This window comes from Terrapene carolina, unplaced genomic scaffold (assembly GCF_002925995.2).
Source record: "Terrapene carolina triunguis isolate 2854851 unplaced genomic scaffold, T_m_triunguis-2.0 Scaffold411, whole genome shotgun sequence".
Classification (NCBI taxonomy): Eukaryota; Metazoa; Chordata; order Testudines; family Emydidae; genus Terrapene; species Terrapene triunguis.
In genome coordinates, this window is record NW_020664762.1 from 7,917 (window position 1) to 22,987 (window position 15,071).

Here is a 15,071-nt window from a genome sequence, read left to right on the forward strand (position 1 = left end):
ACAAACAAACAAAACAAAACAAAACAAAAGCCGCGATCGCAATCTGCGGCGGCAAGTCCTTCGCTCCGAGCAGGAGTGAGGGACCATCCGCCGAATTGCCGCCGAACAGCTGGACGTGCCGCCCCTCTCCGAAGTGGCCGCCCCAAGCACCTGCTTGGTAAGCTGGTGCCTGGAGCCGGCCCTGCTTATATCTCTGTGATTAGCACATTGTCAGCTTTAATAATAAGTAAATAATAATGTGGTGCTCCTGGATCATTGATCAGCTGACTGTAGGCCCTGCTGGAATAGGATCCATGTGCAAACATGGTCCTTTAAGCATCCCTCATTCCTCCCTCTGCTCTAACCCCGCATTGGCAGTAGGGAAACTAGACTATGTATGTTCATCTTAGTCAGGCACAGAATACATGGCCACTCAGCATAAACCTGCACTCAGGGCTCAACATGTTTTAATTTATTACATTCACCCCGTTATTAAAACTCAGAGCACACATAGCTCTCCCTTCGACATCATTAAACCACTCCCCTATGAGCGGCCGTGGCGCGTCTCCCATTGACATGGTGCTGTCCACACTGGCACTTCTGTTGATGTAGCTTATGTTGCTGGGGGGGGGAGGGGTTTCACCACCCCCGAGCAACATAAGTTATACTGACAAAAGTGCTAGTGTAGACACAGCCTAAGCCGATGGGGCTCCTCTGGGCCAAGTCGTATTGAGATGCTCTGAGGACCACTCAAGATGTGGGCCTGTATTTGGGAAATGCTTTTTGCAACCTGATCCAGAACGGTTTGAAAACACTGAGGGGAGCTCCGCTCCGGCCAGCTCAAGCCCTGCAGGTAGGTCTGGCACAGGGACCCTGCCAGGGCAGCGTGCTAGGAATCAAATCATCAGCAACCACCGCCCAGCCGCTGAGCTCCCATTCGGCGCTTGCCTCGCCCGCCCCCGGGGCCGGTTCCCTTAGGCAGTGCGGGCCGGGCCGGCTGGGGCCGGGGCTAGCCGCCAGTTCGCGCTCTGCCTCGGGCAAGTCCAGACGTGCCCGGTCCAGTGCCGTGCCCGGGCAATGAACTAACTTGTGGAAACACGCCAGGCATCCTCGCCGCTGATTGGCTGAAGGCCCAGGGGGGCGGAAGGAATTCCCTTTTCCTTTCCCTACCTCACCACCGGCTGGGAAATCCCCGCAACCCCGTGTCTCCCTTTATCGCGCGGCGGCGAGTCGCAGGCAGCCAGAGGCGTTTAGGCGGGCGAGAGGAGAGCGTCGCTCGGCACCGTCCTGCTCCTGACACGGCCCCCAGGCAGCCTGGTCTGATCTCCCCGCGACTGCAGACAGCCGGCGAACGACGCGAAATGATGCCGGGAAAGACCCTGCGCAAGGGTGCGCAGCAGAGCCCCGCTCCCGCAGGTACGGTACCGTCCCGTCCCCCCCAGAGCCGGGTGGGTGCCCGGGGGCTGAGCCGGGCCCCGAGCGCCCTTAGAAACGCGCTGGAGTTAGATGATCGCTGGGATGGAGTAGTCTAGGGGGGGATAGTCAGTTTCACCTTCTTGTGTTATCAGGCTGCATTGGGCGCGAGAGCGGTTTTGCTTTCTGTTCTTGTGTGAGCAAAATAAGTTTCCGTTTTGAATGGGTCAAGGTTTCCCTCTTGCCTGGGGGAAGATTAAGAAACAGGAATTTTTTTAACTTCTAAATGACGGTGTTAGCAAGAAGGAAAGCCAGAATAATGTCTTAGCCTGATTACTAGATGCTCCATGCAGCCCACAGTAATACTGGTGGTTCAGATCTTTGCCATCTGAGATTGGAACCCGTCTAAAACATGTTTTAGCGGTGATCACTAGAGCTAGGTCCGAGGCACCAAATTCGGATCTCGATTCGAACCACCACCCAGTTCAGGGAACATTTGGCTCCAAGGTTGTGGTTTCTAAGTTCCGACTCCCTCAAAAAACTGGGGTCTTTGGATCGGGGGGATTCAGCTTAGGATCATTTCTAATGACCGCTCCATAAATACTGACTGCGAGCTCGATTCTGGTCTCCCAGTTGTTTAACTTCATGCCTTCACTGACGGAACTGGATTCACTCAGAGAACAAAAACAACGGAGGAGTCCTTGTGGCAAATTTCAGGGGGTAGCCGTGTTAGTCTGTATCTACAAAAACAACAAGGGGTCCGGTGGCACCTTAAAGACTAACAGATTTATTTGGCCATAAGCTTTCGTGGGTAAAAACCTCACTTCTTCAGATGTGGCAAGTTTGTTAGTCTCTAAGGTGCCACAAGGACTTCTCGTTGTTTTTGCTGATACAGACTAACAGGGCTACCACTCTGAAACCTGTCACCCAGAGAACAGAATCCCGCGTTTTCTGAAATACCCGAGAAGGCTGTGTAACAATACAATATAGCCGGATCAAAGTAGTCATGCTTTGTGGCTTGTCGTTTGATCAGTGCTAACTTTAAAAAAAAATTAAAAAAATATGATGGTCACTTAGGGTAATATGGGATTGCTTTCCCCAGTCCAAACAAGCACCTAGAGCTAGTAAAAAACTGTTTTTTAAAGGTTTCTGGGCTTTTTATTTTAAATTTCTGTTACCAGCTCTGTAAGCAACTATACACCTTTACAAATCTCTTACCTCTTGGGGTAAAATGTTTATTTAACTTATAGACATGTATGATTATATAAGAGCTATCCACTATAGACAAGAAAGTGTACGGAATTCACAAAGCTGATGACTGGTTTTCCTTTGTGTTTTACAGCACAGGAAGCTGTGATGCAGTGCTCTTTGCAACTACGCAAAATAGGAGATATATGCAACCTGCAGCAGAAGATTCTTAATGTTATTACAAAACTGTTCTGCCCAGGAACGTGAAAACTCTTTGGGAGATGTCAAAAAGAAAAGGAAGGAAGAAAACAATGGTTTTGGAAAATATGGTCTTTACAAGCTTGTAATAAGTGACTTGAATGAGATGAGGAGATGGAATGAGCTCTATGCATTACTTACTGCTGTCTATTCCCACTGAAGGAAGGCTGTTGAAATATGATTTCTCTGGAGAGCTGGACATACGTATTGGCTGGTGGATGTCAGTATGGGAGAAAAATTACAATTAACCATTCCAAAGATTGACCTGTGGAGTGACTTGGAAGAGCAAGGAACCTGGGGTTCTGTTCTGGTTCATGAGTTGCAGCTAGTTCTATGTCACTTTGAGCAACAGGCAGAAGATGCCAGTTACCTCCAAACATTGGATTGGAATGTACAATGAAAACCAGTTTCTAAGTTCTTGATTGTTTTTGTTTTCTAAAATGTAGACTCTATAGTATAAAATCTGGTGTGGAACATTTTTTTTTATTGTTATTATTTTTTGGTTGTAGCACATTTACTGTCAGTGATGTTACTTCTTATGCAGATGTTTCTCTAAGGAATAACGTAATTCTATTAATTATGAGGCTGCTGTAAGGATCTAGGATGTATATATGTGTATGAAAAGAGTATTTCATGGAACTTAAAGAGCTGACTTATAGCTTATGCACCAGAAATAGTGCAGATAACTATTCAAATGGTGCCATAAAGAATGCATTAAAACAGATTAAAGGAAGCACAGTAGCTTCTGGTGATTAAGAAAGAATAAGAAATATGAATAAGAAAAATGCATACATTAAAGCATGTATTACATAGCAAAATAAGATTATTGATAGGTGTGTGAGTTTGCGGGAGATTCCTTCACAGCATCAAAAGGAATATTCAAACAGAATAAGCTACTGGTGTGATTTAATTTTATTATGAGGTAATAAAATTACTCTCAAAACAAATAGAAAGTTAAAGTAAAATGGAATCGGTGGTTTTTCTGGAGAAAAAACATGAATTATTTTTCAAATAAAGTAACTGCTTAGATTAAGAGATATGTCAATAAAACTGAATGTTACAATTGTTACAGGAAAGTAATGTATTGCTTCTAAATGAAAGCTGAGATGTTGACTGGAAATAAAGGATAAGAAAAAAACTCAGCTCTTATTTGGTGTCAACCTCATTTTTGTTTGTAATGATGAAGATGCTGTTATTTTGTCTAATGGATGTGATATGTAAGTGAGATGCTTGTTGCGTCCTTATTGAAAAGCTACATTGGGCCTGGCTTAAAGGAGAGACTTGTTCTGCACTTCAGTCCATTAGAAAGCAACTTTTCTGTTTGTATATTATAAAAGCCCCTTGAATCAAACACAAGAGACAGGGCAACTATCATGTCTAAGCTAAATTAATCAGTGTCTTAAAATGGGCTAAATTATATATGGGATGTCAACTAGTAGGAAAATGGATGCAAGTGACAAAATAATGTAACTTGCCTGGGTTTGGTATTCAGAGGGTGTGCAAAATAAGTGTCAGTTTCAGGCTGAAGGAAGAAAAGTAACTTGAATTCACACTCTCTTGCTTCTACTACACTTTCCTCTTGCATGTAAATTACATCTGTCTTATATACCTTCTGAATGCCAGATCAATGCAAGTTATACCATTTCACTGCTTGTATCCATTTTGGGCTCCCTTGCCCTTTGTGTGCAATTAATTCCACACTAAGTCACCAATGACTTTGAGCCAGGGGTTCCCAAACTTGGTTCATGGCTTGTTCAGGGCAGGCCGTGAGATACGTTATTTTCCTGAGCGTCCGCAGGTATGGCCGTTCGCAGCTCCCAGTGGCTGCAGTTTGCTGTTCCCGGCCAATGGGAGCTGCGGGCCAGCACTTACCCTGAACAAAGCGCAAACAAAGTTTGGGAACCCCTGATTTGAGCCTATGATCTTGTACAAATCTGCTTTCTTTCATGAGGTTTTCATTGTAAAGCTCTTTTCAATACCCCAGGACCAAGTATCAAGCTATCTGATTTGCTGACACTTTTGATTTCATTTGGTATAATCTCAGATGCTGTTTGGTTGTTTTTTAAATGTATAAAGGGCCCAGTCCAGCTCCCAGCAAAAGAACTTTTGCATTGGCTTGAATGAGAGCAGGAGAAGGCCCAAACATAGCAAGATTTTCTCTTCCTATGACCTATCAGATATTGTGTTCTCAGTGAGAATGTAGCATTTCAGGATGGTGTTGTTTTATCCACAGTGCCACAAACTAATGTGATAAACGTGAACTTGTCTCCCTAAAGGTCATGTCTCATTCAGAAGCACCTTTTCAGTTATTAAAGGGTGACTGTCGTTTTCGTTTCTGTTATGCCAAATTTTAGCTCCCTGAATAACTCCATTTGACTAAGCAAAGCTGTTCATTCATGGTTTGATCTAACAGCCACTGAATTCAATAGAAAGACTCCCAGTGGTTTCCATGGAGTTGGATCACAGTCTTAAGTGAAACTCCAGTGAGGTCAATAATAGTTATGTCAGATTAAGAATCTCAAGAAAATGTAGTATTAAGGAACAGTGTTGTTGCTAAAATATACCCAAATTAAGGTGTTCAGCTCAATGCTTGCAGCCTTACAGCTAATTAGGATGCTAGCCAAGGTTTCAAATGGCCCATCAGTAATTTCAGGCTGTAAATATATAGCATAAAGCTGTGAGAATGAACTATGTAAATGTCAGAGGGACATTTCAGCTAGGAACTGCAGCACTTTATTGTATAGACTTCTAATGGCAATGTTTATTTTTCATGGCATGTTTTTATGTTGCTAAATTCCATAGTGTGTTTATTTGGTGATTGTTTAATGTTACGTCAATTGAACTGTTTACAGTGAATTCAAAAGAAGAATTAGTTCAAAGTGACTAATCTCTGTATCAGTTTGGTTATGTGTTCTGTGGGTACAGATTCCTTGCATTACTTTTCAAAATGATGTGTCATATGACTGTATCAACATGAGATTGTTTTTCTCAAGGCATTTTTTTGGGTTAGGGACAGATGTTTTGTTATATGTCCCAATAAAGTGTGTCTGTTGTTATCTCGTTAAGATAATAAACACGATGTGTTTGTAAGCAAATTATTTTTTGTTGTAAAATCTGTTTTCTGAGGATTCTGAATGAAAGGTCATATGCCAATTCCTTCTGAATTATTAGGAGTTTAAGGTCACACACTCAGTCATTAGATACCTACCAGGAGACTTGCAGTGATATATTGGATTTTATTTATGATCCCTTGGATATGAGTTATAACTAAGGTCACCAGAATTCAAAATGAGAAAGCAGGTCACCTATTTTAATATTGGTTAGTGAATATTTGCACTACTACCCTTTGCTGGGTGGAAGCAGAATTGCTCAGCTGTGTGTCAGAAGCCCTATACTTAGCTTCTCCTTTAGCTCAAAGTGGTAGGGATTTGTTCATTATGAGCAAGAGGCTCTATTTATCTAGCATCTAGTAATCTGCATATCAAAGTACTATTGAATGATACAAAGCATAATCATCCCACAAAAAACACCATGAAGTTCCTGGTGGCCATGATGGGCAGCCCTGTGACGACAGTGAAGTCTAAGAAGGACATAGTTCTGTCATCATTTGTCTTGGGTGCTTAGGGAGTGAACATGAGAGGGGTTTGACAAGTGGGAAGAGGTTCAGGTTTGGGCTTTTCCACAAGTCATGAAAGGTTTAGATGCTGGGTAAGGATGTCAGATTAATGGTACTTGTCATGGGGGTGGGGAGCAGCTATAGCCTAGCAAAAGGATACTACAAAGCTACTCCCCCTATTCTCCCATAAGCCCTGAGTCCAGGTGCGTCTCTGTATGCGGGGGGGGTGGGGTAGGGGATAATCAGTTTATTCTCCATTTAAATCTTAAAGGCTTCTCATTTAAAAGGCTTCTCATGACCAAGGCCTTGGCAAACTCCTTCTCTCCAGGTTTGGAAGCTGCAGTGGCAAGTGGACCATTGTGCGCACGTGCGCGTGTGTTCAATGCAAGGCAGGACTAAAAGAGATCCCCTTCCCCCCGCCAACTGCTGCCGGTTTTGGGAGGCTGGGGTCTTGAGGTGGGAGTGAGTCACCATCCCACCCCAATGAGAAACCACCAGAGGCTTTGGTTAACTCAGCCTGAGAGAGCAGCAATGTGCCCATTCAGGAGAGGCAGGTAGGATGTTCCCTACCTCCAGCCTAGCCCCAAGAGCTAGGGTCAGGTAGCACTGTGACTATTTACACATTCTTACAGGAGGCAATTTACAATACTAGGCCAAATCCTTTCTTTTGAGGTCATCCACAGAACACCCCCCACACACATTCAATGAACCTAGCACAGTTCTGTTCTGACTATTAGAAGAGGGGCAATAATTTTTGTCAGTGCCTTAAGTATCTTGAGTAATGCACAATCAGATTTTTATAGCAGCATGTCAAGGGTTATACAACAGTCATCAATCCCCCCTCTAAGGGATAGAAAAACCTCTCCACACACTACAGATATTTACATCAAAGGAGCACGGGACTCTGACTCATCCACAACAATCTGACTTGAAAAGGTGAAACACACACTACCTGCTCAGCCCCAGGTCTCTTTTCATTAGACACAGAACAATAGACACCTGCCAGGCCAACACGTGCAGGGCTTTCACATTCAACTTTAGGCTGCTCATGTGAAAACCAGACTGGCCCACTCCCGGCACGTGGAGTCACATGTACTATCTCCTAAATGCTCTGCTAGACACCAGCTCTCCAAATGATTTTAGCCAACTGGAAAGACCCGCCTCATGTTGTGGTAACTATTCTTAGTATGTGTTAATTTAAGGGAATCCTTTTCCTCTTATTAGCACCATGAGCCTGGAGGCGTGGCAAGAGCAAGGAGGAGGAGATAGTGGTACAAGTAACGTGAAGCAGGCCTGGCTGGCGCACATGGTGAGGTATATTATCATGTGCAATGTTGTTTGTAAACTGGATGTGCTATTCAACAGTCTGACTATTTTTTCATGGTGATTGGGATAAGCTTAGAGCCTTAACCCACTGTCAGAAACAAGGAAGGGTCTTTGTTCTAAAACAGTGGTTTTCAACCTGTGGTCCGCAGACCTGGGGGCCCGCAGACTATGTCTAAGGTGTGGTCACTCTAAGGCTTTTTTGCAGTAGGAGCAGCAGCGGTGGCCATTAGCTAAAAGTGGGGAGTCATGTCCCATAAAAACTGTACAAAACAACAGAATATCTGGCTGTTAAGAAAGCACCCACAGTGACCAGATCAACACACAGACATTAAGATGTTTAAATAAAAACTTTGCAAGAGAACACTCTGTCCGGCAGAACCACCTATCAGCAGTTTCAGTTGGGAAATCTATACTTCCCTTTTGTTTTACCTTCAGCTGTTTCTGTCTGGTCTTTAACTGTTTCTGTCTGTTGCATAACTGGTTTACTAACATTTGAATTGACTCTTGTATGTGTAATGTGATAGGATTGGTTAAAATATTGTTTCATAATATTTTGGTAAAAATGATTGGTTAAGGTACAGATAACCAGGACCTAACTTTAACTATAAAACTGGGGTCCAAAAGGTAGTTCTTTGGAACCTAACTCCAGGACACAAGATCAAAGCTGCCAGAACTCAATGCCTTGCACGACCATCCCACACAGAAGCCAGAGCCCCGGACGATCCAATCCTGACTGGCCATCGGGAGAAGCTCGTCTGCCTTATTGGGAGTTGTGAGCATTGTATGCTTAGCGAGTGTATTCTGTTGATTAATTGTTAATAAATATAAGTTAAGGATATTACTGTGTAAAGGCTTTTCACTGGGACAAGCACCCACCAACCCGTAGAGGAACACTGAACCCTGGGTACAGGGAGGGTCGGGGGTGGAGCCCTAAATTGTGCAGGTAACAAAAGGGTCCACGAAAGGTTGTCATTACCATAGAACAGTGGTTTGCAACCTGTGGACAGCAGAGCCCTGGGGATCTGCAGACTAAGATTTCCAAAAGGGTCTGCATCTCCATTCAACATTTTTAAGGGTCCACAAATGAGAAAAGGTTGAAAACCACTGTTCTAAAATATACTGTTATGCCCCTTGGATGATACAACACGGAGCCAGCTCTAAGAAGAAGAGAGTAGAGGTCAATTCTGCCACCTTCTCCTGTTCTCACAATGCATCAGTCTGAAAATAGTTCATCTGCCAGGCAATTAGAAATAGAACCATGAACTCTTTCAAGAGGTCATGGAAAAACCTTACTAACTCCATGAACCCAGTAGTAGAAGTCGTACTAGAAAACAAGTCGCATTTGCAATAACCTTTTTGCCATATTTATGCCTCATGCAATTACTGCAACATTATTATTAGTTGTATTACCATAGTGCCTAAGAGCCCCGCTCACGGACCGGGACCCCACGGTGCTAGGTGCTGTACAAACACAGACCAGACAGACAGCCTTGCCCCAAGGACTTGAACAATCTAAGCATAATACAAGAGGCAACAGAGGGATACAGACCAACTGATGGGGAAAAACAAAAAGAATGAGAAAATATTGGTTATCTTGATCAGCAATGGTCTCAGCCTAGGCACTGTCAGGTTTTTTGTAGGCATGATGGCAAAGGAGAGTTTTGAGGGGGCTTTGAAGGTGGGTCATGAGGTAGCTCTGTGGATGTTCATGTGGAGCTCCTCCCAAGCGTGAGGGGCAGCCTGGAAGAAAGCACTAAGGTGCTTATTGGAACATGTAACAATTGGGTGGTTGGGGCTGGCATCATGGGCTGATCAGAAGTGAGCATCATCAGCTCACTAGCAAAAGAAAGATGATAGGTAGGATGAGGATTGAAGTGCATGGCCCTTAAAGTGAAGACAAGCAGCTTACGTTTGATGTAATAGGGAAGGCGGAGCCAGCGGAAGGATGCTAAGGGGGGTGAAGAACAAAGCCACAGACCCGGAAAATGCTTTTTGCAGCAGCATTCTGGAGGGCTATGAGCAGGGCAATGGTGCATTTGGCAAGGCCAGAGAGATGCGTGTTACAGTAATCAAGATGACTGGAGCCTGGATAAGAGTTTTGGCTGTGTAGATGGATGGAAAAGTTGGCAAGAAAGAATTAGCAAGATTTAGACATAGCCTGGATGAGACAACTTAGAGGTAGGTCCAAGTCAAAGATGCTACTCAAGTTGTAGGCCTGGTGACAGGCAAGATGGTGGTGGGGGGTGTCCATAATGATTGAGAAAGGAGGTCGTGGGAGACCTTGTGGTGAGGGGGAGGGTTAGGAACATAAGAACAGCCATACTAGGTCTTCCGACAGTGGCCAATGCCAGGTGCCCCAGAGGGAATGAACAGAACAGGTAATCATCAAGTGAGTCATCCTCAGTTGCCCATTCCCAGCTTCTGGCAAACAGAGGCTAGGGACACCATCCCTGTCCATCCTGGCTAATAGCCATTGATGGACTCTATCCTCCATGAATTTATATAGTTCTTTTTTGAACCTTGTTTTAGCCTTGGCCTTCACAAAGAGATCCATTTTGGTCATGTTTCACTTGAGCTTAAAGCTAGACATCCATGAGGCAAAGTCAGAGAGACAGGCAGTTATAAAGATATAGTGATCAGCTGCCTTCAGCGAATCCCAACTCAAGTGCTCATGCCTCAGGTGGGCTAGCATGGAATCGAATGTCCATTGATGTGCCCACTACCTTAGAAATTCAATATAGATTGCGTGCAGGAATTAGCCCTTTTACAACATAAGACACCAAAATGCTAACACAAGTACTCCTGGAATCATTGTCCCCCAATTCCTTTTCATTATCTCTGATTCCTGATGCTTTTCCAGTTTTACTGCATTCTTAAATACAGTCATATACCTACTGTATTGTTTAAGACTATATCCATAGTGAATCTGCCATGCCAGTTCCTTGATACATGTACAGGAAAGATATGTAACATTTAGCAGAGCTGCTTTGGCCTTGCTTTGTAACTTAGCCTGTTGTACAGTATTAGTCCACAATGAAAACAGTGCAGCTTACACCAGTGTGACTGTGGCATTCTGTAGTATTTTAAAATAATTTTATTAATATAGTGCCACTTGTGTGCGTGGTGATTGGCAGAGAAATAAAAGTGACTGTCCCTTTCCCTGTTAACTTCCTGTCATAGTCTCCGATGTACCAAAAAACTTAAGCACACGTGTAATGCCATTGAACTCAAAGGGCCTACACATAAGCATGCATTAACTTTCAGCCTAAGTGCTTTGGTGGATTAGAACCTAAAGGTCTGCGGTGTAGTTCTGAATGTCATAGCCCAATGTCAGGGAATGCCTGGAGGCATTCTAGCAGCCTGAAAACTCCCAAGAGCGCTGGGAGAATGTACGTCAAAACACCCTTTGTCAGGATTCAGTCTCCCTGCTTTAGCTCTGGACTAGAAGCCAGTGCAATCTAGCCAAGAAATTTATACGCCCCCTGTCACCATAGAATCTGAGCACTCACATTCCTTCAATGTATCCGCACAGCTCCCCTGCACGGTAGGGCAATGCTATTATCCCCCTTTTACAGATGGGGAATTGAGGCAGAGAGAGACTAAGTGACTTGCCCAAGGTCACCCAGGAAGTCTGTGGTGGAGCTAGGCCATGAACCTGGGTCTCCTAGGTCCCACGTTGTACCATAGCCATTGGATCCGCCTTCTTCTCCATTGTCATTGTCACATATTCCACCTACTTTGGGGAGTTTAGTGACACTGACATTCCCCCCCCCCCCCACCCCTTTTGTGCTGCATGTGCGCTAGCTCTGAGTTTGTAGCCGGCTTTTGCTCTGGTGTGTAAGAGAAGGCAAGGGGAGGAAGGGCTTCTGTCCCTTTCACACTGACACAAGACCTCCCATCCAGGCTAACACTTCTGCCTTCAATGACACCAATGCGAAGCTAGAGTAACCCCATGCCCCTCTAGCCCTAAATGGGATTTATTCTCTTAAGAGACAGAGCAACTCCTCAGTAACAACTCTATGAGCAAAACTCAGAGGCCTGAATCAGAGTCCTCCCCTCCTCCCACCCATATCAGCAACTAAGGAAAACAGCATTTCACTAAATAATTATGTTTTCCCTTGATCAGCTGAGATAGACTGTGTATCAAGATGTCGTCACTGGCCACCAGATGGAAAATACCCCGAGGGCACAATGGTTTCAGATACCTTTGTACTGAGCAAACCTGATATCAGAATGATTCACCCTCACACTTCAGGGTGAGTCCAGCCCATGCAGGGGAAAACAGTAAACAGGGAAGTGTAAGGGTTTTGCTTTTATTACTACGCCACTTGCGAAATACTCTGAGAAGCATCCATCTATTAGAGCTTTAGCTAGTACAGGGATGAGTGATTAGATAGATGGATGGATAGATTGATTGATAGATATGCAGTGTAGTTGTAGCCACGTCAGTCTCAGAATATTAAAGAGACCAGGGGGGTGAGGTAATCTCTTTTATTGTCCGTTGGTGAGAGAGACAAGTTTCTGAGCCACAGAAGAAAAGCTCCGTGTGGCTTGAAACTGGTCTCCCTCACTATCAGAAGTTAGTCCAATAAAAGATATGACCTCACCCGCCTCATCTCTCAGATAGATGGATAGACAGACAGACAGAGTCTTATTTCAGAATGGAACATGTAGTTGAACTGAAGAGCTCTTTTTTAACATTGAAGAAAAGAGACATTTTATGAACGTTTTTTAAAATCCCTTAAAATAATTGTAGTAACCATTTAGGAACTTATTTGACCAATGTAAGTGTTTGGAGAAGCACAAGGCTAACGAGTGGCTACCAAGCTTCTTGACTGGCTTGCTCAGGCTTGGGAGGTTAAGCACTAAGGGTAGTTTGAGAAGTTGGCCAAAATGAGAAATGAGTTCCTCAGTAATGTCACAGCTATTCCATGTTTGGCTTGCCTGGCAGACATCCCTCCCCAGAAGAAGTATTGACAGTCTCAGTAAATAAGGATCTCAGATGACCATGACTTTCCCCACACAGGAATGGCAGAGTCTGGGAGTCCCACACAGCGACAGGAATTGCAAGCAATGCTTCTAGGACTATCCATTATATGAATGAGTCAGACTTAGGGAGAGCATGGTGGTGTTGGGCTTGTGTTTTGGCAGATGGCTTTTGGCAGCAGCTGGAAGGAGCCACCTTTGGGTGGGTGGGGAGAAGAAAAGGCACCAATCTTGTGGGCCAGGGATTTCAAGGTCTCAGGCACAGGGATTGCAGCTGGGTGGGAACTTTGAAGGTTTAGTGGTACTGCTGACAGCAGCTAGTGCCCAGCAGCAGGGAGTGGGAGGGAGATATTCTACTTCCTGTGTGCTGGGAGGAGGAGGTATTTCGTTTCCTGTGTGTTGGGGGGCAGGTGCAGGGAGAAGTTGTTGTTCTTCTGGGCTGAGACTTTTTAAAGGGCAACGAAGCGCCACTGGTGGCTGTTGGTTCCAGGCAGCCTGGTTTCCTGTGTGTCATGCACCCTTTGAGCCACAAGGTCACCAGCAGAGTTCACTTCCCAATTTACATTCCATGTTGACATTCTTTCGTCGCTGGAATACACCAGGCGCTGCAGAGCTCATTCCCCGTCCGTCAAGGACCTGCTCTCTCTCACACCTTTTCCCCCTCATACCTCTTCCCCTTTTCCCTTTCTTCCTTCTCAGACACTCAGGTGTCTGGGCCAAAGGTTGGGCTGGGGGGTCCTGCACTTGGAGGAGGGCGGATCTCCCTGCGGAGAGAGGTAGGAGAAGAAATGAGAGGAGAAAAGGAGGGTGAGGTCATCTCATCACGGTGTCTCTCCAATACCCCGGGATCAGCACGGCTACCTTAACACTGCAAACAAACTGTGAGAAGACAGGTTGATGGATGAACATATGGGGCGAAGTCATGGGAGAGAACGGAAGGGCTCAGGGGTCTGGGTGGGCGTGTACTCAGGGCAGCCATCTCATGCTGCCGCTGCCTGTACTACCACGGCAACACTACTCTTTTTAGCACACTCGTTCATTGAGAGCTAGCACAAGTGCACCTACAAGAGCTAGGACTCACCCCGCAGCGCCAAGCGTGCAGATAAAGCCTTAGTAGCCAGAAAGTGGCTCTTCCTTCCTTCCAAACCAAGGGAGTGGGGGTGGGGGAGGTAAAGTTCATGGCAGTTGCTGGTAATGGCAGGGGAGTTTCAGAGCCCAAAGCGGGAGGAGAGTGTGGTGTTGAGTAGGAGATAAGACCATGACATGAGGCTCCTCACTCCTCTCTTCCCCAGTAGGAGGGAAGGGTGATGGGAGTGCTGGAGAACAGGGAACCACAGGATGACTGTAGCCCTCACAATGGCCCCGGCGTCTTGTGATCTGGCTCTGAACTGCAGAAGGATTCAGCAAAACAGTAGGGACTTTCCTGCTTACTGCTCACGTGCTGTTTGGGAACTAGCAACCAGCTGAAATGCAATGGCTGTTGTTGTACTGTCACTTCCCCATAACGTGCCGCAGCCGCCACTGTTTCACTCTTTTACACATAGCAAAATGTGTGGTCTGCAGATTTACAAAGAAAAACAAATCTCAGGCCAAAACATCATCTTCCAGTGCGGGGGGGAGGGGGGGGGGGGGGGGGGGGGGGGGAGACAAACCCAGCGGATCCCTCTCCGGACAGGGCGGGAGATTCACAATCTGAAAAGGACAGGCTTGTCTTTGCTCACAATCTTTGCTGCTTCTCATTCCTTGTATGGTTCCTGCTGCTTCCTCTTTCACAACTTCATGAGTGTTGGCAAAGGGAATAGTAGTGTCAGAATAGATTTGCTTCCACCATGTAAGGAAATAGTCCAACTGTCTGCAAATTAGGGTAAGTGGCAGCTGACTCCTAAAACAGAGGGAGGTTGCCCCTTCCTTTTCAGCTGACAGGACTTGCACGTCTCTATTGATAATAGAATGGCATCACTTTTTACTGCCTGCAAAATATTCATATTAAAAATAGGAACCGAGATAAGAGAGGGGAGGAAATCGATCGACGTGTTGCTTCAGAATCAGCCTTATCCTTCTACCCCTCACCGTCATAGCTCACAAGATTTCTCTCAGATCTGACTCGAAATGGCACGTTTGGCATGTACCACCTGGATTGCAGTTTCTTCCCTTTGTGAAATTTTAAAATGTGGACTATGGGAATTTTGAGCCTATGCAGTAAAACGGGGAGAGAACTTTTAATAATCACTGCTAAGCTGCAGGAAGCAATGAGCCCTAATGCAAGCTGAAGCAAATGTCACTATCCTACAACAGAGAAAAAAAA

At 45.2% G+C, this 15,071-nt stretch overlaps 1 protein-coding gene across 1 annotated transcript; it reads left to right on the forward strand.

Moving 5' to 3' along the window:
- Positions 1–1,255: 1,255 nt before the first annotated feature.
- On the forward strand, positions 1,256–3,120 carry PMAIP1 (phorbol-12-myristate-13-acetate-induced protein 1). Its single transcript, XM_024199799.1, has 2 exons — positions 1,256–1,395; positions 2,735–3,120. Exons 1-2 carry the CDS (start codon positions 1,341–1,343, stop codon positions 2,845–2,847), a joined length of 168 nt encoding a protein of 55 aa, XP_024055567.1. The 5' UTR covers positions 1,256–1,340; the 3' UTR covers positions 2,848–3,120.
- Positions 3,121–15,071: the final 11,951 nt, after the last annotated feature.